The sequence below is a fragment of the Saccopteryx bilineata genome, chromosome 4 (assembly GCF_036850765.1).
Source record: "Saccopteryx bilineata isolate mSacBil1 chromosome 4, mSacBil1_pri_phased_curated, whole genome shotgun sequence".
NCBI classification, from domain to species: Eukaryota; Metazoa; Chordata; class Mammalia; order Chiroptera; family Emballonuridae; genus Saccopteryx; species Saccopteryx bilineata.
Window position 1 is genome coordinate 71,811,396 of NC_089493.1, and position 24,299 is coordinate 71,835,694.

Genomic DNA, 24,299 nt, shown 5'->3' on the forward strand with positions numbered 1-24,299 from the left:
ACTTGGAAAAGAAGAAAAATAATTCTTTTTCACTCAGTAAAATACAGACTTCAGTTAATCTTAACTATGAATAAAGACTCACTAGATTATTTCAAAACAACAAAAAGACAAATAATATTATAACATATTGTTATGATAGCTAGGTAACACTTTAGAAAAATAAAGTTTACCCACACCCTGCATCACAGTAAAATCTAGGTTGATTAAAGAATTATTTTTAAAAACTAAGACATTTCAGATCTGTATCATAATGAATTTTGAGGCAACAGACACAGTGGCAAAGATAAAGCAATAGGATAAAAATATATGCAAACATTTAAAACATTTTTTGTAATAAAAAATAAAAGAGGATGATAAAAACAAGGAAAATAAATGAATCTAATATAAGAAACATTAATGCTAATATATGATCAGAAAAACAAGCATCTGTGAATAAGTATGCCAAAGATATGAACAAATAATCTTCATGAGAATTCCAAACAGGAAAAAAAACAATAGAAAACCATTCATACCTACCAGATTGGAGACATGCAGACTAAATCAAACTTAAGATACCATTTTGTACTATCTGTACAAATGCTATCTTAATTTTAATACACAAAACATAACGGATTGCAGTATCAAGCATACACTTCTTCCCCAATGTCATAACCATTTTGGAAAATAATATGCATAACGGACAATATAAATGATTCACATGTAGTCATAATCTTATTCAACATAAATAAAAATCTATTTTGATGTATTTTAAGTTATATGCCATTTCCTGAGTGTTTATTAAATACTTTTTAGTATGTTGAAATAGTTCAAAAGGAAATTTAGGAGGGAGAAAGAGGAAATAATATGATGATATGCCTGTGTGTCTCAGAGATGTCAGTAAGAAGAATAAAGTTGGGTGAAATATAAAAACTAGGCAAGTGATGATTCCTTAAGAAGGCCTGGATGTATGTAAATGCAGAAATACTGTATAGAAACGAGAGGACAAAGTATTCCTCTCAAACTTGAGCAGGCACGAGAATCACCTGGAAGGTTTGTTAAAGCAGATTCCTGGGCTTTACTCCTGGAAATTCTGATTGGATGGGTGTGGAGCAAGTCCTGAGAATCTGCGTTTGTAACAGGCTCCCAGGTGACGTGACACAGCTGGTCTTTGGACTACATTTGAGTGGGAGTCATACTGTTCTAGATAATTTTCCAGCCATGAAACATTTGTACATGTTGGGCATTTACCCTGAAACCAGGACGTCAGCAAGGTCCAGTTTCATAGCATTGGCTGGAAAGCTCTTGCAAGATTAGAGTGATCATCAAGTCTGTAGAAATTTAAATCCAACTTCCAGAGTCCAGAAGTAGTCAGGTTGGATTGGCGGTTCCTAAACTTTGCTGCATATTGGAAAAACCGAAGGATCTTTAAAAAATACTCTTGTGGTTCCCATTTTCAGACTTTATGTTTTAACTGGTACGGGGTGTGGCCTGGGCATCAAGATTTTTAAAAGCTGCTCAGGTGAAGCCAGTGTGAAGCAAAGTTGGGAACCACTGAATCAGTTAATGCAGTGAGATTCTCCTTATAAAATTTCATGTGAGCCTTACCTGTGGTGGTGCAGTGGATAAAGTGTCGACCTAGAAATGCTGAGGTCGCCGGCTCGAAACCCTGGGCTTGCCTGGTCAAGGCACATATGGGAGTTGATGCTTCCAGCTCCTCTCCCTTCTCTCTCTCTGTCTCTCTCCTCTCTCTCTCCCTCTCTCTCTCTCTCTCTCTCTCTCCCTCTCTCTTTCCTCTCTAAGAAATGAATAAATAAAATAAAATAAAAATAATTAAAAAAAGAAATTAAAAAAATTTTTCATGTGAAAGGGTATGTACTTTTCGTGAGATCGAGGAAACTATCCAAATTCTGTGGGACCCACCACCTCCACCCATCATCTGGGAGTGATTTTCAGGCATCCATCGCAACATGACCTGTTTTCTCTAAAGCATTCTTTAAACATGCTTCATACACTGCTGAATTATTCTGCTGTTAGCAAAAGAATTTTACTGTACATTCCTCTGTAAAGCTCATCTTAGTGGATTCTTTTAGAAACTTAAAGTGCGATACAAAAATTTTTTATTATGTGCAACTATTTAGGAGGACATACTAGTAAATAAAGGCTTATAACATGTATTTATAAGTTTTATAGGTGATGTTTGCTATAATTAATTTTTCCATTGATAGAGAGAGAAAGAGAGGCATCGAATCATTGTTCTACTTAGTTGTTCCATTTAGTTGTACATTCATTGGTTGTTTCTTGTATGTGCCCTGACCAGGGATCAAACCAGTGACTTCAGTGTGCCTAGACAATACTTTATTCCCTGAGCCACCTAGCCAGAGCCTGTGTTTGCTATAATCATATAATAGAAAATTTAGTAAGAAGATATCCTATCTCAACATTCAGAACATATATATAGTTTTTTTTGTTTGTTTGTTTGTTTTTTCATTTTTCTGAAGCTGGAAACAGGGAGAGACAGTCAGACAGACTCCCGCATGCGCCCGACCGGGATCCACCCGGCACGCCCACCAGGGGCGACGCTCTGCCCACCAGGGGGCGATGCTCTGCCCATCCTGGGCGTCGCCATGTTGCGACCAGAGCCACTCCAGCGCCTGAGGCAGAGGCCACAGAGCCATCCCCAGCGCCCGGGCCATCTTTGCTCCAGTGGAGCCTTGGCTGCGGGAGGGGAAGAGAGAGACAGAGAGGAAAGCGCGGCGGAGGGGTGGAGAAGCAAATGGGCGCTTCTCCTGTGTGCCCTGGCCGGGAATCGAACCCGGGTCCTCCGCATGCTAGGCTGACGCTCTACCGCTGAGCCAACCGGCCAGGGCCCAGAACATATATATAGTTTTAATAGCACTAGACCAACCTTTAGGAGATGCCTAATTCTTCTTTCAACGCTGTTGGTTTTTTGTGGGGTTTTTTTGGTATTTTTCTGAAGTGAGAAGTGAGGAGGCAGAGAGACAGACTCTCTCATGTACATGACTGAGATCCACCAGGCAAGCCCACCAGGGGGCGATGCTCTGCCCATCTTGAGGCGTCGCTCTGTTGCAACCAGAGCCATTCCAGCGCTTGAGGCGGAGGCCATGGAGCCATCCTCAGCACCTGGGCCAACTTTGCTCCAATGGAGCCTTGGCTGTGGGAGGGGAAGAGAGAGAGAGAGAGAAAGGAGAGGGGGAAGGGTGGAGAAGCAGATGGGCGCGTCTCCTGTGTCCCCTGGCCGGGAATCAAACCCGGACTTCCACATGCCAGGCCGACGCTCTAGCATTGAGCCAACCAGCCAGGGCCAACGATGTTGTATTCTAATGACTTCTTTGGATTCAGTTAGGAAATATTAGAAATAAAGGGGACTCAAGGTCATTATTCAGTTTGCTCATTATATAGATGAAGAAACTAAATGCTAAAAAGATTGAATTTTCTAAGGCCAAGAAGCCAAAAGTAATAATAACTACATAACATTATTGCCACACTCGGGCTCAGTGCTTTAAATGGATTACTTCCTTGTCATGCAATCCTAAAATAACTCTGTGAGGTGGGCATGGTAATTATCCCCATTTAATTGATGAGGAAACTGAGGTTCAAAGAAGTTAAGGAATGGGGCCTGATGTCCCAAAGCTGTTGTTCCTGGGATCCCACAGCAGTTTGTCTCCAGATCCTCCTCCGATAAGCACCACACTGTACAGGATGGGACGAGAGCCCAGGTGTTGTGATTCCCCATTACTTTTTGCTTACATACTCATATTTTTTTTATGGCCTACTATTTCTATTCTGTTAAAGAAAAAAAAAGACAATTAGATTAAGGAGGAAAAAAGACCTTTTCACAGTTTGCTATTGTTATTTATGAACTTTTCTAACCACTAAAATTGCACTGGAACACAATTATGTGTGTCAGCAAGTAACTATGTAGGTATGTGTTATATTCCTAAATAGTAGTAAAATCTCTTTTACTTTTGCTTCCCATAAAAGAGACCTAATTGGTTTTGGGGGCTTAGATAAAATATGAGACTGCATCTGTATAAAAAATGGATAATTTTTCTAAAATTATTGTAGTTTTGAGTAATCATAGACTATAATTACATATACCTGTTTTTGGTCAGTTTAAACTTCTAGTTCTTCATCAAGAAACTGGTATTTTGGTTCTTAAATAACATATGAGAAAATGTTAGGTGATCTAAAATGAAGAAAAAGATCCTTAAGTTTAATGTAAGAATATTTTAGGAATAATATCTTATCTAAATTCCCTGCTTCTCCTTAATTTTGAATTTAAATGTCTTATTAAGTTCAGAAGTAAACCCAGAGAGTGATTTTAGTATAATTTTTTTTATTAATGGGAAAATCTAACACATTTAATGTACATTTTATGTCCTTTAGATATTGTTTGCTGTCTCTGAAGCTAAAGAGAAATGGAAACATGAGCTTGAAGATACGAAGACAAATGTCCTCCCTGCCAAGGAGCTGGAGGAGAAGATTCATGCTCTCCAGAGGGAGCTAGAATTGAAGGATGAGGAGGTCCCTGTGGTGGTCAGGGCTGAGCTGGCCAAGGCCCAGAGTGAATGGAACAAAGAAAAGCAGGAAGAAATTCGTAGAATTCAAGAGCAAAATGAGCAAGATTACCGGCAGTTTCTCGATGAGCATCGAAATAAAATTAATGAGGTGCTTGCAGCAGCTAAAGAAGACTTTGTGAAACAGAAAACTGAACTGCTCCTGCAGAAGGAGATGGAGTTACAGACATGTCTGGACCAGAGTCGCAGAGAGTGGGCCGTGCAGGAAGCCAGACGGATGCAGATGGAAATCTGTCAGTATGAGGAAGACATTCTAACTGTCCTGGAATTTCTCTTAGAGGACACCCAAAGGGAGCGTGTCAGTCGTTCAGAGAGTAAGCACCTTTCAGAACTTGTATCGGCTTGTTCTTCAAAATGGGTGTCTGTGCGATATTTTGAAAAACTAAAGGCCTGCATTCAGAAAGCACTTCAAGACATACTCTCCCTACTTACAGAAAACGCCAACCCCAAACTGGAAAAGGTATGTTCCTGAGAAGTGAAAAGAGCTTTTAAATATCAGGGATGATTGTAGAAGTTGCGTGGTTTTTTTTTTCCTTTCATTTTGCAGTTTAATAATGTAAGACTTTTTTTTTTTTTAAGCCACAGAGAGAGAGAGAGCCAGAGACAGTGACAGGTAGGAAAGGAGATAGATGATAAGCATCAACTTGTAGTTGCAGCTCCTTAGTTGTTTATGGATTGCTTCTCATATCTCCAGCTGAGCCAGTGACCCCTTGCTCAATCAAGCCAGCGACCTTGGGCTTCAAGTCAGCGATCCTGGGCTTCAATCTAGTGACCTCTGGACCCAAGCCAGCAACCATGGGGTCATGTCTATGATCCCACTCTCAAGCCAGTGACCCTGCACTCAAGCCGGTGACCTTGGGGTTTTGTACCTGGGTCCTCAGTATCCCAGATCAACACTCTATCCACTGCACTACTGCCTGGTCAGGCTAATGGATGTAAGATTTGTGGTTAAAAAGCTTTTTGTAGCAAATCTCAAGAACTGCCTTTTTTTTTTTTTTGCCAAAAAATTATTACTTCTTCATAGTGCCATAAATGTGAGGCAGAGCTTCTAGCCCCTAGCCATCTTTTTTTTTTAAGAAAAAAAAAAAAAGTTATTCTCTGTAAAGGCCTGAGATTTCAGGAACTGAATACCTCTCATTCTTATTTTGTTTTTTTGGCCACTACTACTACAAGAAATATGCATCATATTAAACAAGAGTTTCTTAAGAGCTTCTAAAGAGTTTAGAAACTTATTTCTTGCCCTCTAGTAATTTACATTTCATGTAGGCAAAAAAACCCCACAAAAACAAAAGCCAACCAAAATAAAGAATGCTGATGAAGAAACAAGCAAATAAAGGTATGGCTGCTCACACAGATCTCCGAATCCCAAGTGTTTGGTGTACCATTTATGTGCGTGTCTAATGAATTAGTTGTATTCTTCTAGTTGTATATGTACTTTCTGACACCACTTAGTTTGTGTAGAACAGTTGAAAAAGTAAAAGTCTTGCTCCCATATGATTAAAGAAATTAGATATGTATGAAAAATCCAGAATGATATTCTAGGCATTTTGATCAACCAATTTCAACATCTAGAATTAGAGGAAGGAAAAAAAAAAACAACTCCCGATAGTATAAGGTTTGTCTGAAAGAAGAGTTGAGATATGAGGCAGTTTTCAGTAAGAGGGCATGATTAAAGATTTTTCAAGGCAAGGACTGAGCATTTGCTATTAATACCTCTTGGGAGGAATTATAAACTTGGGGAAAAATCTGAGGTCTAGTCCCTTACAGGGGGATAACTACCAGTAATTTACTCCCTCGGACAGTCATATAGTATCATTGGTCATCGAAAAAAGAAAGTACATATCCCGTGGGTTTTGTCTTATTGCTTGGCTTTTGGTAGGATACGCATGATGCAGCTTGAGCTTCCTGCATCCCAGAATTTTAGAGCTGTGGGAGTCCACCCCATCCAGTTTCACTCCAGTTGATATTTTTAATTCTTGATTTCTCAAAGATGTTACTACTTAGTTGTTGCTTTCAATTTAAGAATAATTAGATGAGACCATGTCCCATGAATACTGCTTAAAATACTTTGTTGAGAATTTTGGTGGAAATAGATAATTTTTTTAATGTAAACAAAAAAGCCACCATTTATTATAAAGATACAATAATATAGACCTCAACAATAGATAAGAAAGAGGGCTTAAGACACTATCTGCGTTCCTCATCTCTGCGTCACTCTACAAGTCTTCATTTCTTTCTCTTTTTCTCTAAGTTTTTAGCTCTTTCTCCTCCTCCTGGGTTTCTCGATCTCCAATCCACATGGTGAAAACAGGATAACACTACCACTCGTGCGCCAACTGCCATGAGCACCATAGCAATATAGCACCGTTCTGTCCTTGAGGAATATCACGACCAAGAGAAGAAGGTCGCCTGTTGTGGCACCAGAGTGCAATGTTCTCAGGACAGGAATGAGGCTCCTATTTCTGTTTTCTGTCTTTTTGATTGTAGCCATCCTAGGGGTCATGAAAGGGGTATCTCATTGTGGTTTTGATTCTTTCTTGAGACTGAGTGAGCCAGGTTCAGCCTGTTTCAGCAGGAGACAATGAAATTTAGCTAATACAGTGCAGAGGTTTCTGTACAGGGTGAGGAGAAGGATAATTTAATCAACCAGAACAGTCATTTCCATACATTGGACATTGGTGGCCATGAAGTTTCTCCTTCTTGACTTCATCTCTCCTTCTTTTCTTCTTACATGCTTGATTATTCCTTCTTGTTCTTTAGCTGACTTGCTGTTGTGTACTGCCTGCACTTTAAGTATTGGTATTCCAGATGTCAAGCATCAGACTTATTCTCTCCTCATTTTACAAAGCCGCCCATGAAGTTTTTCATTTTCTGCCATTGTTTTCCCTGCCACCATGGATTGATAACCTCATCCCAGGCTCTGTGTCTGGGTACCTGTTTCTGTTTGCTATTGGAAACTTTTACCTTGATGTCCTACAATATTTAACATGCCATTTTTCTTCTATTGGAAGCACTAGGAAATAGATAATTAAAATAACAATTACGTATAGAAGGTTTTAATGATGAGAAGTGATGGAAAAATCATATTATATATGCTTTCAAGTTTGCTTTCCTGAAAAGGCAATCTCTGCTATGAAAATCAAGAAAATGTAACACCTTTTTCCTGCCATTAATCTGTAATCAAACCAGGGGTCTTTTTATAGGGCCTGTCATTGTGCAAACAGTATAAGATCATTTGTATGACTTAATGTGGTTTACATGTCTATGGAGACGGGATCACGTAATGTGGCTAAGAACTTAGACTTTTCCTACTTTAGTTGGGTGGGATCAGATTCCATTCCTGAGAAAAGGGTGGCTTTGAAATGCCTAATCTGGCGTTTGTCATAGAGTAATACTTTTGCTGTTTTCAAGCTAACTCATTTCAGAACCGTGAGGTAAAGTAGGGATTATAAATTTGCAATATATGTGCCATACATGTGAAGAGGTATGATTGATGATTTATTAAATTTATAGCTTTTGGAACTGTTCATGAAAATTAAAACAGGAAAACTGATCAGTGTATATATAAAACAAGTCTTGTTAAAACAACTTAGATGACCAAATATATTTTAAAATGGAAAAGATGAAATGAATTCAAAATCAAGTGTCCAAGGAAATGAAAGCCTGATCAAAATATATTAATATAACAGTCCCTCGTGGGTAAAAGAAGAAAGAAATATCAATTGGAGTAAAAATTTTTAAACAAACTTAAATCTGTGCATTCTGATTTTTCATAACACCAAAATCAAGTCAAAGCTAAGACAAACAGGGTGCTGCTTCCCACCTTTTTTATCTTAGCTTTCCTCCAGTTTTGAGTAGAAACTGGAGACACTGACTGCCTCTGGGCTCCACTTTTATTACTCCTTTTGGCCTCAGCCCCATCTATGTCCTCTTTAATGCTCAGAATTTGCCTTTTCTCTTTATCTGCTCATCTCGGCTTTTCTTGGGTACTATAGGTAGGTTTCCTGAGTCAGTTAAGTGAGTTTCTCCTAATCAAAATCAAGGCTTCTAGAAATAAGCTTATATAATGTGTTCTAAGTAACTAAGCAAGACATCCCTTTCAATATCATTCTTTGGGGCCCTGGCCGGTTGGCTCAGTGGTAGAGCATTGGCCTGGTGTGCAGAAGTCCCGGGTTCGATTCCCGGCTAGGGCACACAGGAGAAGCGCCCATCTGCTTCTCCACCCCTCCCCCTCTCCTTCCTCTCTGTCTCTCTCTTCCCTCCCGCAGCCGAGGCTCCATTGGAGCAAAGATGGCCCAGGCGCTGGGGATGGCTCCTCAGCCTCTGCCCCAGGTGCTAGAGTGGCTCTGGTCACAACAGAGCGACGCCCGGGAGGGGCAGAGCATCACCCCCTGGTGGGCAGAGCGTCGCCCCTGGTGGGCAGAGCGTCGCCCCTGGTGGGCGTGTCTGGTGGATCCCGGTCGGGCGCATGCGGGGATCTGTCTGACTGTCTCCCCCGTTTCCAGCTTCAGAAAAATACAAAAAAAAAAAAAAGATCATTCTTTGGGATTTAGCAATGGTCCAACATCTGAATATATTACTTTAAAAGCATGTCTCGCCATTAATTGGCTTAGTAGCTGTATTGCCTGTAACAGGTACTACAATGCAGAAAGTGTGCAGTACCTGTTAGTAAAGAAATGGCCTTGTACACAGTGTTTTACTTAGGTGAGCCTCAGTTTCTCTGTTTAACATTAGGATTTAACTGGCCTTCCTTTCAAAATGGCAGCGTATATAAAATATTCAGAAATGTATGGCATACTATGTAAGTTAAAAAAACAAACAAACAGGTCCTGGCTGGTTGGTTCAGTGGATAGAGCATTGGCCCAGTGTGCAGACGTCTGGGGTTTGATCGCTGGTCAGGGCACTTGTGTGAAGTGACCATCTGCTTCTCTTCCCCTCCCTCTCTCCTTTCTCTCTCTCTCCCTTTCTCACAGGCATTGATTGGTCTGAGTGTTGGCCTCAGGTGCTGAGGATTGCTCGGTTGATTCGAGGACTGGGTTGATGGGTGGATCCTGGTTAGGGCTCATGTGGGAGACTGTCTCTATCTTCCCTCCTCTCACTTAAGATAATAATAATAAGGTTTTTAAAAAACTTTTTTTTAACCCTCTATGGGCCGAACTTTTCTCATGACTACAAGAACATTTAATGCAAAATCAACAAATATCAGCCTATAAATACAAATTAACAATGAATTCAGCAGTTTCAATGATTTTATTATAACAAATATGTTTTGTAACTGACTGGAGTAACAATAGCTTACAGCGTTTGCACTTGTGTGTATGAAAGCTTGAGCATGGAATTCCATAAAACAGGTTTTGCTTGGCATTAAGCATAGATATATGTTGCATTTCAAACATTTTATTTTTGGAACCCCTTTGCATCCCAGCTTTTCACCGCATCCCCTCTTATCCGAAAAAATTGGCCAATGTACTATTTCATCTTTTCTCATGTCCCCCATGGGAAGTGTTGCATTTGGTCTCCTTTTCTTCTTCCCTTCTAATTGTTTATCTATAGAAGTTGAGTCAGATTCTAATAAGAATCTTCAGATCTATTTACCACTAATGCTTTTTATTCCCACTGCTCTTTTACTTTTATATGCTCTTATATTCATATTTTAGGCCTCTGATATATGAAACTAAAAAGCAAAGAAAACACAAGTGTTATCACAAATACACCGAATCCTGTCATGGCTCATTATAACTTGAAAGTCACAAAGCTATATCATATGAAAATAATCAAAACAAAATTATTGTTGAAACGCAAACAAATGAAAGCTTATTGATATACAAACCAAGAGCTATTGTGTAGGCTTTTTCTTGTTCACCAAACACCGATAGAAGAAAAAATAATGCAATTGCACAAGATGGTTCCTATGCTTCTATCTGCAGACAACTTGCAAAACTATTTACTTTGATATCTAAGATTAGAGTTGATAACTGCTACCAAGAATGTTATTGGTTACTAAGAAGACATTATATAACAAGATGTGTATACCACCTTGTGGTAAAAATTAAATTAATACAATATCAATATATTATTAGTATGTGACTTGAAAGTTACATGGATCCATAGAGGGTTAACTGTTGTTAATATCAATTCATGTAAGGCAAAAGAATGGTAGTGAAGTTTCTAATGAAATTTGATTTTTGCTGCAGTGAAAATGTTCTGGATTTTCAAGAACAATTTTGATTTCACCTTGTCTGTCCCATGAATTAGTAAAATATCTTAAAGTCATATATTTCTCTTATCTGTCTCATAGCCACCAGACCTCTACCAGATAATGTTCTGATTTGGAAAATACGTCTATAATAGACGAGTTTGTAGTAATGACAGTATTCACATTAACCATAAGAAAAATATTGGTGATAGATTAGGCAAGATTTCTTCCAGCCAGTGGGTTGGGTGTTTTTTGTTGTTGTTTGTATTTTTAATATTAGCCTGTTAGAGAATTGTGTGCAGATTTTTACTGGGCATTAACTATGAAAATAATGTATTTCAGAGAAATATGGCCAACGTCTCTAAGGATCCCGCCATGGGTGTCACTGGCAGAGGAGACCCTGGAGTCCTGGTCGTCTTTCCTGCACCCACTTCTGGACACCATGCTCAGACCTTGGCCTTGCAAGAAACAGCAGAAGCTGGTAATGGGATTTGATTCCTACTGATCTTTGTAACATCTGTAACCATAGTTCTAGAGGGTGGCTCCGGAGATAAATGGAGTTGTGCAACATTACTCCTACTCAATGTGTATCCTCCCCCTACATTTCATTTTGCTTTTAGAAGACAGGGTTGAGGCCCTGGCCAGATAGCTCAGTTGGTTAAGAGCGTCATCCCAAAACAACAAGGTTGCAGGTTCGATCCCTGGTCAGGACACACATGGGAAACAACCAAAAAATGCACGACTGAGTGGAATAACAAATGAATGCTTTCCTTCCCCCTCTAGTGTGTAGTTTTTTAAAAAATTAATTTTTCTTGTATAAACTTAGTACAGTAAATTTAACACTAGATGAAAATACTGTATCAACCTAATATTTGCATTCTAAATTTGTCGATGCCCCAGTAATGTCTTTTATAGCACTTTTTTCCCTCTAGTACAGGACTCTGGCTGGAGTCAGGCACCACACTTACAGCATGTCTCTTTAGTCTTCTTTCATCTAGAATACTAGATTATTTCCACAGCCTCCCTTTGCCTTTTATGGCATTGACATTTTTGAGAGACATTCTTCACTCTGTCCCACATCCCCTCCCCAAAGGCTTTTACCTGAATTTTCCTGATTTGGGGTTTGTCTGATGTTTCTTCGTGATTAGGTTCAGGTTGTGTTTTCTTGGCTGGAGCACTGCACAGGTGGTGTTAGCACATCTGGGTGTGCACGATGTCCTTCACTGGTGAGGGTCACTTGAGTGCCTGGTTAAGGTGCTGTCCAGTGTCTTTGCTGTGTTCCCCCCCTTGCAACTAATAAGCAGTCTGTGGGGAGGCACTTTTAAGATCATGAAAATATTCTTCTCCTTATATTTAGCAATCACTGATGATACTAACCTGATCCAGTCTTTATTATGGTAGTTGAAAAATTATATTTTTCCCAACTTCAGACCTCCCTCCACTTTTAACATTTGGTACTTGGCATGTTGTTATAATCAAGAATCCTCCCCTCCAGGCCCTGGCCGGTTGGCTCAGTGGTGGAGCGTTGGCCTGGCGTGCAGAAGTCCTGGGTTCGATTCCCGGCCAGGGCACACAGGAGAAGCGCCCATCTGCTTCTCCACCCCTCCCCCTCTCCTTCCTCTCTGTCTCTCTCTTCCCCTCCCGCAGCCAAGGCTCCATTGGAGCAAAGATGGCCCGGGCACTGGGGATGGCTCCTTGGCCTCTGCCCCAGGCGCTAGAGTGGCTCTGGTCGCAACAAAGCGATGCCCCGGAGGGGTAGAACATCGCCCCCTGGTGGGCAGAGCGTAGCCCCTGGTGGGCGTGCCGGGTGGATCCCAGTCGGGGGCATGCGGGAGTCTGTCTGACTGTCTCTCCCCGTTTCCAGCTTCAGAAAAATACAAAAAAAGGAAAAAAAAAAAAAAAAAGAATCCTCCCCTCCAGTTTGTCTGTGTATTTATTATTTATTTATCTATTTGTTTGTTTGTCTGCCTGTCCATTTATCTACCTATCTACCTCCCAACTTGCCTACCTATCCATGCATGCATGCATCCATCCATCCATCAATCTATCCATCCATCCCATTATTGGTAAGATTATTGGTATGGTGCATGAATTTCTATTTTAAAAAATGTAATTCATTACTATACTTGATTGGTGTTCATACTGTCTGAGATTCAGCTAGGGAAGCCTCTTCAAACTCATTCCTAGGTCCTTATGACATGCCTGTATTTTTTAATAATTTCTTACTTTCTGCCATAGCAAAATACTCTATCCTCATCTCAAATATACCCTGTCTCAGTACTGAGGCCAGCCATTTCTTGAAGATCCCAGGATTCTTTTAGTGGGGTATTCAATAAAGCCTGAGCATTATTTTTCTTAGATGGTTTTATTCAAATTTACATATTAAAGCAGTAAGTCTTAGAGACTCACACAGCCAGTAAATAATGGAGACAGGATTTAAACCCATGTCTCTCTAGGAAGCATCATACTTTTTCCAGTTACAGTGTAGCCTTTAGTTATGTCATCTGGTTCCCTCCCTCCCTCCCTCCCTCCCTCCCTCCCTCCCTCCCTCCCTCCCTCCTTCCTTCCTTCCTTCCTTCCTTCCTTCCTTCCTTCCTTCCTTCCTTCCTTCCTTTCTTCCTTCCCTCTTTTCTTAATCTTAAATTGATATAAAGGTTTGCTACCATTTAATTTTTGCAGATAAGAAAAAGATCCTTGAAAGGAAAGATTCATGCTGTGGACACTGCTTCCAGGAAAATGAAAACGCAAAGCAGGAGTGTCAAGATCTTAAAAGAAAACTGGAGAAATGCTGTAGGCACCTTCAGCACTTAGAAAGGAAGCACAAAGCTGTAGTGGAAAAAATCGGAGGTTAGCATTCAAGGTAGCACGGCTGCCAGTATAAATCCTTTTGATCCTTGTTGAAATGTTCAAACATGACATTTTAGTTAATGTAGGTGCTGATTCTCTGGGGATTAACGTAAACTTAATTTGGACCTTATTTTTACCAACCAAATGTTTACTGAACTCAAAAGAGGAAGGTTGGAGCTCTGATGAAAAGATCACATACATCCCTTTCTTCCTTTTCTGCGGGAATAGCTATTGAGTGCCCAGTATGCGTCAAGCAGTGTTCTAGGCACTGGGCATGCTGCAGTAAATACATCAGACAAAATCCCAGTTCTGATGGGGATGTGCAAGTCTCTTCTTTTCCTTCAAGGAGCTTGTTCTCAAGTGAAGAGAACTAAAAACAGATTATTAGAGAATTGCAGCATTGCTATTGGCAGTATGTTTGTGTAAATGGAAGAAAAGATGTTAACTCTTCCTCCTATTAGAGTTAAGGAAGTCTTGACTAAGCCTTGAAAGATGGAAGTCTTCACCAAAGAGAACAGCCTTCTAGGCAGAGGGAAAAGACGTGAACAAAGGCATATGGTCTGATCTGCTCTCCCGCTAGTTCATTTTTCAGTGTTTTCAGGGAAATTATTAAAACAGGTATCCTCTGCCATTTTCTATACAGAGAAGCTATTGGGCTTATGAGGATGCACCCTCTTGCCTTTCACTTATAGCTCATGCTCTGTAGTCTTTACATTTCAAATAGTTCAGATTCCTGAACTGGTCAGGAATGATCTTTTACTGCTGGATCTTATATATGATGATGACCCTCTGTCCTGCCCCGTACTGTCTCATTCTTTTTGACTAACTCCTCGTCATCCTTGAAGAGTCAACTGATAAGATGCCTTAGCGGCAGAGCCCCCAGGGTTAGGCGGGCCTCTCCTGTGGGGCTCCGTAGCACCTGGCTCCTCCTCTATTACCATTCTGTATTTAATTTTGTGGTTACTTGCCTGATACCCTTTCAACCTGTAAGTTCCCTGAGGATAAGGAACGGTTGTCTTGTTCACCTCTGTTGTCATGATGCCCACACCACATACCAGACAATAGTAAATGTTTGAACGAATGAAAGACTGAATCCATTGATCCCAAATAATTGCATCATCCATAAAAAACCAGGAGGATAGATTACTTTTCTGTTTCTGCATTCACCACTGTTGTTGGCCTGGGCAACAGCAGTCACTTCCTGAAGCTTTCTGCTCGCAGTCTTGCCTCTCCCATCTCCATCAGGCAGCTAGAGCAACCTTTTAAAAAAGTAGATCGGATCATCACACTCTCTTGTTAAAGCCCTTCAGTGGCTGCGTGTGGTCCTCAGTATGAAATGGAAATCTTTCACTGAACAGAGTCTAAAAGGCCCTTCATGATCCAGCCTCCGCCAGCCCCGCCAGCCTCGCCAGCCTCATCCTTCCCAGCCCCTTACCATGTCATCAAGCCCGGGTATGGATTTCCATGTCTCTTTGGTCCTCTTTGCACTCTCTCCCTTTACCAAGACATCTGTCCTCCCTTCCTGGTCACATCGCCTGGCTAACTCCGCATCTGCCCGCGGTGCATCACTTCCTTAGGGAAGTATTCCCACCACCCCAAACTTGACTAGGTTCTGCTCTTAGACGTTCCCCGCACTGCCTGTTATTTTTGTAACATTCATCATCCTTATGATTATTGAGCATCTGTGTTCTCCTTTGGAGTATAGACTTGATGGTGACAAGGACCAAATCCTGTCCTAGCACTTAGCATAGAATCTGGCATTGTAGCACATTCTATAAATACTGTCAACTAAGAGAAACTGTCTGTTTCCACCAACTGCTTGCTAAGTCTGCTAAAAATAGATAGTAATTACTTTAAGACAAGTAAAATATAAGAATTTTGAGAAAAATTTTTAAGTATTCCAGTTCCCATAGTGATTGCTTCACTATATAATTAATTTGTCCAGCTGTAGGTGTAGATACAATGTAGCTTCTGTAAAATTAGATGAAAACCAAAAATATCTGTTTTCTATAATAAAATAACAGGCAGTGGATGTGATTATTATTTATAAATAATATATATTTAGCACCATCCATTGTGATCATACAATTGTTATTCTACATATGCTTTGTTTCAGGCTGGTATCTTCTTTATTTGTGGACTTAGAAATAATCCAAGAAAGTTTGTACTTTGCTTAAAACAATGGGCTGATGAAAGGGTCAGGGTCAGAATTTAAGTCATTTGATAGTTTAATTTCAGTCTTTGTCTTAATGTAAATCTGTTGGTAATATTTTTGCTATTGTGGTTGCTTTTTTTGTTTCTTGCATTCCCTTTTTACTGTCTTGATAGTGCTTATTGGAAAGTGATAGAGTGAGTGGTTTAAAAATAGTATATACAAGTTAACATCAATCACAAGGGGGAATACGTTAAATCATTCCCCAGTTTTGGGGAATATTGAGAGGGTTGGGAATAGGATACATGAGGTGCTGTGTTCACACTTATTGCTAGGCCTTAGATAATGTGCTGTGAATTTGTTGTTTTATTTCTATTATAATCTTCAAAGTAGATGATGCTATTCCCATTTTCATATGGAAAAACTCAGGTTGAGATAGTTTAAGTAATTTGCCTAAGTTCGTCCCACTGCTCAGAGCTAGCATTTCAGCCCATGTCTCTGACTCTGAAATTCATGGAATCCATGAGTCTCCTCATCTTCATTTTAAAAGTTCAAAGAATTAAAAATCTTCCTTAATTCTGAAAATGACCCATACTTAAGCTTAATTTAAAAAAAATTTGTATTGAAGTACTTGTTAAATGATCATTTATATGATCATAGACTGTATAGTATCCATGGGGGAAATGGACTTAGAAAACCTGATAGTTTCCACAGAGTTAGTAGAGAACAAACACATGCCTATAACACGATTGGAAACCTATTACAGGGCAGCGTGTGACCCTGTAACCCAAAGCAAGATGAAGGTGAAACATAGATTGAAAGTGCGGAGAAAACAGAACAGGGAGTGGTCAGGTTAGGCTTCATCAGGGATGTTCATCCAGGGTTAGGGTTCATCCAGGGGTGACACAGGGGAGCCCCTGGAAATCCTGCAGTTTCCTCTGTACATATTTGTGCTGGGAACTTACAGAAACAGAATGCTGAGGGGAAAAAAAGATCAATTGATTAATATACTATAAACTTCTTTTTTAGAAGAAAATAGTAAAGTTGTTGAAGAATTAATAGAAGAAAACAATGACATGAAGAGTAAATTGGAAGAACTGAGAACACTTTGTAAAATACCACCAAGGTATGCCATTACTGTTTTAAAGAATTTCCTTATTTCTAAGTATCTTCAAATTTTTTATATCAATCATATCAATAATATTATACCGAGAACATCAATTATTGCTATTGTTATATAGTCCTGTGCCGAATAGCAACATTTTGGTTAATAATGGACTTCATATATGATGGTAGTCCTATAAGATTATAATGGAGCTGAACGATCCCTATTTCTAGCGACTGCGTAGCTGTTGAATTGCAACACATTATTCATGTGTTTGTGGAGATGCTGGTGTGAGCAAGCCTGCCGAGTTGTATAATGTATAACATACAGTTCTGTACAGTACATAATACCTGATAACGATAACTGTGTTACTGGTTTATGTTTACTGTGTTTCTTGATTGCATCATTTTCTCTTGTGCTCAATTTAATCTTGTGTTGTTTTGTATAGTGACATGTGCACAGGCTTGTAGGCCAGGAGCAACAGGCTACTATACCATAGAGCCTAGGTGTGTAGTAGGCTGTACCATCTAGGTTTGTGTAAGTACACTCTATGATGTTCCCACAATGGCAAAAATAGGTTAATGACACATTTTCCCCAATGTAGCCCAGTCGTTAAGTGGTGCATGACTTTATGGCATAAAGTATAAAAAGAAAATATTCCAGAATCCTATCCCTAGGAGATACCCTCTGTTAACCTATTGTTTTATATCATTTAAATCCCTTTATATTACACACACTATGTAAACATGTTTTAAAAAAAATGGAGAATATTGTATGAGCTATTTTGTAACCTTTTATTAACATTTTAAGATAATCATTTCCCCACTCATTATATAGTCTATGACAGGGGTCCCCAAACTACGGCCTGCGGGCCGCATGCGGCCCCCTGAGGCCATTTATCCAGCCCCCGCCGCACTTCCGGAAGAGACACCTCTTTCATTGGTGGTCGGTGAGAGGAGCATAGTTCCCATTGAAATACTGGTCAGTTTGTTGATTTAAATTTACTTGTTCTTTATTTTAAATATTGTATTTGTTCTCATTTTGTTTGTTTACTTTAAAATAAGATATGTGCAGTGTGCATAGGGATTTGTTCATAGTTTTTTTTATAGTCTGGCCCTCCAACGGTCTGAGGGACAGTGAACTGGCCCCCTGTGTAAAAAGTTTGGGGACCCCTGGTCTATGATATGCTTTTCAGTAGCTGCATAGATTTTCATCATGTGGATTTATCATGACTTTTTTAAGTAACCATAACATTTAAATTGTTTTCATTTTTCTCATATTTTAAATAACTACATAATAAAAATTCTCATATGTGAATTTTTAAGCACATTTCAGTTTATTTTATTGGAATATAGAAAGAGACAGATTTTTTTCAAATGAAATTTTTTACTTGCAGTCTATGTTTTGCAATCTTTTGTTTGTTTTTAGGTCACTGTCAGAAGGGGCCATTGATAACGCTTACCTGCCATGCAGTCAGGAGGCCCTGGAAGAGCTTCGTGGGCTATACATTAAAGCAGTAAAAAAAATCAAGCGTAAGTCCCTGAAGAGATTGCCAAGATTTTAAGGTTGTTTGGGCCTTGTTACTAGCAGTAATAATTTGGGAGAATTTTTCAATCTACCTTGTTCTAGACTCTTACCAGTTTATATGAGAGATTATTGATACCATTCCTAATTAAACACTAATGGGTCATTTTGTCCAAGTAATTATCTTTTGGAAGTGACATGAGGATAGAGTTATTTTTATATTGTTGATTACCCTGTTTCTTTTTTGGACATTGCTATTAAACTAAACATTTCATAATCTTATAACTTTCCTGGTAGCAAAGAAAATGTCATATGAGTTTTAAATTAGCAGTTATTTTTCCCCCTCCTATAAACTTTGAAAGACCATGGAAAGCAGATTTAGTTAGGAGTGGTTCTCTTGTCATTAGTTGGACAATGGAAAGTCATAGACATACATTTATTTAGCGAGTCCTTTGCAGTACTGGTGGCACAGCCTGCCCTGCCTGCAGAGCATTTCTTTGGCTATGTTTCCTTGTAGAATACCTCCTGGTTTTCAATTACAATACTGCAGAGAATGTATGTGTGTCCCAGAATAATAACTAACTTTTATATAAAAGAAATGTATATTTACCTCCTAAAATTGCATTCATTTTTAACCAAACAAGTGAAACAGGTCTTAAGTTCCCATGTATATAATTGGTAGATCCTCAGAATCATGAGTGGATGTTTGAAAAGTACATTTAGTATCAATTACGAGGATTTGCTTCTCAGTTGTTGCTTGTGCTAACAAAGGCCCTGTTACTACAAACAAGGCAATTTTTTGTTAGCATTCATATTAATAGGGAAGTGAAATTTTTTTTAATCAAGTGAGAAGTAGGGAAACAGAGACAGACTCCTGTATGTGTCCTGTCTGGGATCCACCTGGCAACTCCTGTCTGAGGCTGATGTTCTGCCCATCTGGGGCCGCTGCTCCATTGCTCGGCAGCCAAGCTATTTTAGTGCCTGAGGCAAGGCCATGGAGCCATCCTTAGTGTCTGAGGCCAATTTGCTTATGCGAGCCATGGTTGCCGGAAGGGCAGAGAGGCAGAGAAGGATGGAGAAGTAGATGGTTGCTTCTCCTGTGTGCCCTGACTGAGAATCGAACCTGGGACTTCCTTATCCCAGGCCGATGCTCTACCCCTAAATCAACTGGCCATGTCTGGGGAGTGAAATTTTAAGCATTTTTTTTTCTAATATAGTGTGTGTGTGTGTGTGTGTGTGTGTGTGTGTGTGTGTTGTTTTACATTTTAGAAATTGATTGGAGATTTTGTGTTGCCATGTAATTCATTTTAATTTTTCCCACTTTAAATAATGAAAATAGTTTACCAGTTAGTAATTTTGCAGAGAACATCTGATTTTCAGGAAAAGGTTACTGATATTAAGAGCAAGTTTCCTCTGTGAATTGGAATCCTTAATATTAAAGGGCTGGTGATATTCTATATGTAGGAAGTAGGCATGGATTTGGCAAAAATGTCAACTTTAGCTAATGGTAGTCCCAATCAAAGCATGTTGAGTTAGAGATAGAAAGAGATTTTGAAAGCTTGTGAACTATTTTACTGTAAGTTTCAGAAGGCAGCATAAGTCTCATTCCTTTCCCTACATTTTGTCACCTCTCTCATGGATGGCCAGATTACACTTAGCTGGATACTCATAAGTGGTGCTGAAAGAGTTGAAAACGTATGTAATGAAATGGGTTTTCAGAGCACAAGTAAACAGAAGAGTAGGAGTCTTTTCAGCTCATTTTGCCTCCTTCTCTCTTTCTGTATCTGCTGTCTCTTCTTTCTGGCTCCCCCTTTTCTATATATTTCTTTTTTCTCTTCTTTTAATTGGACATAATATACAACTAAAATGCATACAATTCTGAGCCTCATACAGAGTGGGGCAAAGGTAGGTTTACAGTTGTGAGTACATAATTATTGCATTTTTCACCTGAACAACTGTAAACCTACGTTTGCCCCACCCTGTAGTTATGGTGTTTTCTTACTTAGGTATTTTAGAATATGACAGAATTTTCTTAGGGAATATACTATGTTTCCTTACCATATATGTGGCTGTCATCATGCTAAAAGGACTCTTAGATTCCTTCTCTTTTGAGTCTATCAAAACAATGATCTGAAACATTCCATTTTATGGAAAAGTATAGTATTTAAATTTATACCTGTAATCAATTCATCTCTTAGAAAATTGGTCTGAAGTCTGCCTCTCCTGTCGTTGAAGAACTGGTAATAAACATGCCTCTGTGGGGATTTCTCCACCACCCCCTCCTCATCCCTCGCCCGCTAGGTGATATGCTTCGTTACATTCAGGAGAGCAAGGAGAGAGCTGCGGAAATGGTCAAAGCAGAGGTATTGCGGGAGCGTCAAGACACTGCCCGAAAGATGCGCAGATACTATTTGACTTGCCTCCAACAGATCTTGCAGGATAATGGAAAACAGGAAGGGTGAGTTTAGTCTAAACAAACAGTGTGTCCTTAGAGCACCATGACGGCATGTTGTCTTTTTCTAAGCATTTTCCTTAACCACACCATAACTATTTCTACATAATCAACCATTTGGGCTTAAGAGGCTTCAAGGCTGTGCTACCCTCAATGTTAGCAGAGACAACAGACGTCCTGGGGCTAAGGAAACAATTTTTTTCCATTAAACTATATTAATTGAATATTCTGAAATTTCCACAGAGCTGAGAAAAAGATTATGAATGCTGCTAGCAAACTTGCTACAATGGCTAAATTGCTGGAAACACCTATTTCTAATAAATCCCAGAGCAAAACTACAGAGTCAGGTATGTCAAAATGAGTCACTTGAAGGGTTTTTCTCTCCTTTTTTTTTTAAAGATATTTAATATATTTAGAATAAAAAAAGAGCAGGAAATGGAAGGAGTGAAAGACAATTTATAAAGATGTATGTGTATTTTACTTAAACTGAAAATGAACAGAAAAGGATTGTCGTTTCTAGTTCAAGTAAGCATAATGCACAAACCCATCAGCTTCCGACTGTGGTTTCTATCCTAAGAAGTGGTAGAAAAGATTGTAAACAACAACTATAAGAAGAGAAAAAGAAGAAATTATAACCGGGCTTACAAAAGCTATAATTGACAGACCAGAAACCATCAGAAATCCTGAAAGAAAGTAGAAGAAAGAAAGAAGACTATGAGATGGAGCATGGGAACCTCAGTTCAAAACTGCCAGAAGGTGGCAGGTTGAAGCAATATCAAAGCTGCTCCACAGGCGAGGGTGGTGTGTCCCAGAAGTAGCCTCGGACGTACAACAGGGTCATCAGTTGGTGTTCTAGAACTGTGGTAACCAGTGAGGTCGCCCTGTTTATTTCTCCTCCTCCTCCTTTGCCAACTCCGATATTGGGCTGGTAAGAGAACTGGAACACAGAGGCTGGGAGCTCCAGGTGGCTCCACACCAAGGTGAGGACTGAGAGCGAAGTGCCCAGAGCACCAGCTTCTGGGTCTTTCTGCCCTGCCGCTCATTTCTTCCCAGCCCACTCTCAACTCCTTCAAACAGTGCAAACAGCGTGTGTATTCAGGACTTTGAAAAGATAGGCATTCAGTTGAGGATCATTATATTTATATATTTATCAAAGGCCAGCACCATGAGAAAAGACACTATACTTAAAAGCAGAACTTATACCTAAGGAAATGGAATTCATATAACAAATGACAGGACCTAAAAATGTTAGAAAAGTATAGTGTTCTCAGAGAAATGTAAGAGGATGCTGTAGGGCAGGGGTCCCCAAACGGCCCGTGGGCCACATGCGGCCCCCTGAGGCCATTTATCCGGCCCCCGCCGCACTTCCGGAAGGGGCACCTCTTTCTTTGGTGGTCAGTGAGAGGAGCATAGTTCCCATTGAAATACTGGTCAGTTTGTTGATTTAAATTTACTTGTTCTTTATTTTAAATATTGTATTTGTTCCTGTTTTTTTTTTACTTTAAAATAAGATATGTGCAGTATGCATAGGGATTTGTCCATAGTTTTTTTTATAGTCCAGCCCTCCAACGGACTGAGGGACAGTGAACTGGCCCCCTGTGTAAAAAGTTTGGGGACCCCTGCTGTAGGGGAAACTAACAATATGCTAAGATTTTTACTATATTCAAGGAGAGAACATGGATACTTATAACTCTAGCCATTGCTAGGAAAATACAGGCCTAACTAGTATGTTACTGAAATTTAAGAACAACCAATAGAGCAATAGAGTATATAACTTTCAAGCTGGTAGGGGAAAAACTTAGAGGAAAATGTTTTCAATCTAACCAAACCAAGAAGAGAAAAAATCCAACTGGAAAGTATGGGTAAGTAGAAAATAATAATTGGTTGAAATACCAGCAATTGGCCTGACCAGGCAGTGGTGCAGTGGATAGAGCATCGGACTGGGATGCGGAGGACCCAGGTTTGAGACCCCGAGGTTGCCAGCTTGAGCGCGGGCTCATCTGGCTTGAGCAGAAAGCTCACCAGCTTGGACCCAAGGTCACTGGCTTGAGCAAGGGGTTACTCGGTCTGCTGAAGGCCCGCGGTCAAGGTACATATGAAAAAGCAATCAATGAACAACTAAAGTGTCGCAACAAAAGACTAATGATTGATGCTTCTCATCTCTCTCTGTTTCTGTCTGTCTGTCCCTCTCTGACTCTCTCTCAGTCTCTGTAAAGAAAAAAAAAAGGAAAAAGAAATGCCAGCAATTGCACTAAATACAAATAGCTTAAACTCACTTATTAAGAGTTCGTAACTTTTAAGCAGTTTTATAAAAATCCAGACATATATTATTTTTACAGGAGGAACATCCAGAATTCAAAATAAAAAGATGGAGGGGGGGCGTACCAAGCAAATGCAGTGTGGATATTAGATAAATTATAGAGTTAAATGCAATATTAGGTAGATTACAGAGTTAGCATTAAAAGAGACCAAAGTTCATGGTAAAGGAACAGCCTCCCAAGAAGTTGTATAAATGGTTTTTTTCTCTACATTAAAAAATAAATAGTTTTAGAATATGGAAAGCAAAAGCTGATGAAAATATATACCAGTGAAAACATTGGTAAACTCCGACATTGGGACATTGGGGGGATTTTGAACATATCTGTGGGGAAATGATGTTCTAGACTTCTAGAAAGCTCCAAGCAGAGATTGTTCAGGAATCATGAGTGAGATTGGTAAACGTTCTTCATATAGAAGCATAAAGATTACTTATGTAAACTTTGGAATGGTAATGTCAACCTTGGTTGGAAAAGGGCAGTGGCATAGAATGAGAAGAGAGTTTTCTAGATTTGAAGCAAACCCTTTTCATGGACTGTGGGGAGCAAGGTGCACTGTTCTGAGATGTGATGCCTCTGATTCTATGCTGTGTGGCTGCTTTGCCTCTGATCAGAATTAATGTCTTAACTAATTGAATCGGAGACTCCAGTTAGTTTGTACTGTGTACGTGGGCATGTGTTGGTTAGTGGGTTAGTTCCAGTAAACTTTCATCAGAAACTCCATTATTTGACATCAGAACAGGATTGGAAATGTTGCAGTTGGCTCTTCAAATGCTCTAACATCCATTGCAGAAAATAATAGATCAGGTGGATAGCAATAGTAAGTAATCAGATTTCAATAACAAAATTACCTAGCTTTATCTAATGGATATGTGTAAAAGGTTTTTTTAGTTGTGGCACGTTAGTTGTTCATTGCTTGCTTCTCATCCGTGCCGTGACCGGGAGCGGGGTGGTGGTGTTTCAGCTGAGCCAGTGACCCTTACTCAAACTAGCGACCTTTGGGCTCAAGACAGTGGGCATGAGATCATGTCGATGACCCCACACTCAAGCTGGTGACCCCAGTCTCAAGTTGGTGGGCCCGCACTCTAGGTGGCGACCTCAGGGTTTCTAACCTGGGACCTCAGGATCCCA

General features: G+C 39.7%; 1 protein-coding gene across 1 annotated transcript in view; it reads left to right on the top strand.

The window, feature by feature from the left end:
- The window catches only part of CEP152 (centrosomal protein 152), a 105,773-nt gene that overhangs the window by 80,159 nt on the left and 1,315 nt on the right, over positions 1 to 24,299 (top strand). Inside the window, exons 20-26 of the mRNA XM_066276884.1 lie at positions 4,387 to 5,037; positions 11,116 to 11,254; positions 13,453 to 13,620; positions 16,802 to 16,898; positions 18,306 to 18,409; positions 20,703 to 20,859; positions 21,097 to 21,200. Of these exons, the coding sequence (XP_066132981.1) occupies positions 4,387 to 5,037; positions 11,116 to 11,254; positions 13,453 to 13,620; positions 16,802 to 16,898; positions 18,306 to 18,409; positions 20,703 to 20,859; positions 21,097 to 21,200 (1,420 nt within the window). The remainder of the gene's footprint in view (positions 1 to 4,386; positions 5,038 to 11,115; positions 11,255 to 13,452; positions 13,621 to 16,801; positions 16,899 to 18,305; positions 18,410 to 20,702; positions 20,860 to 21,096; positions 21,201 to 24,299) is intronic.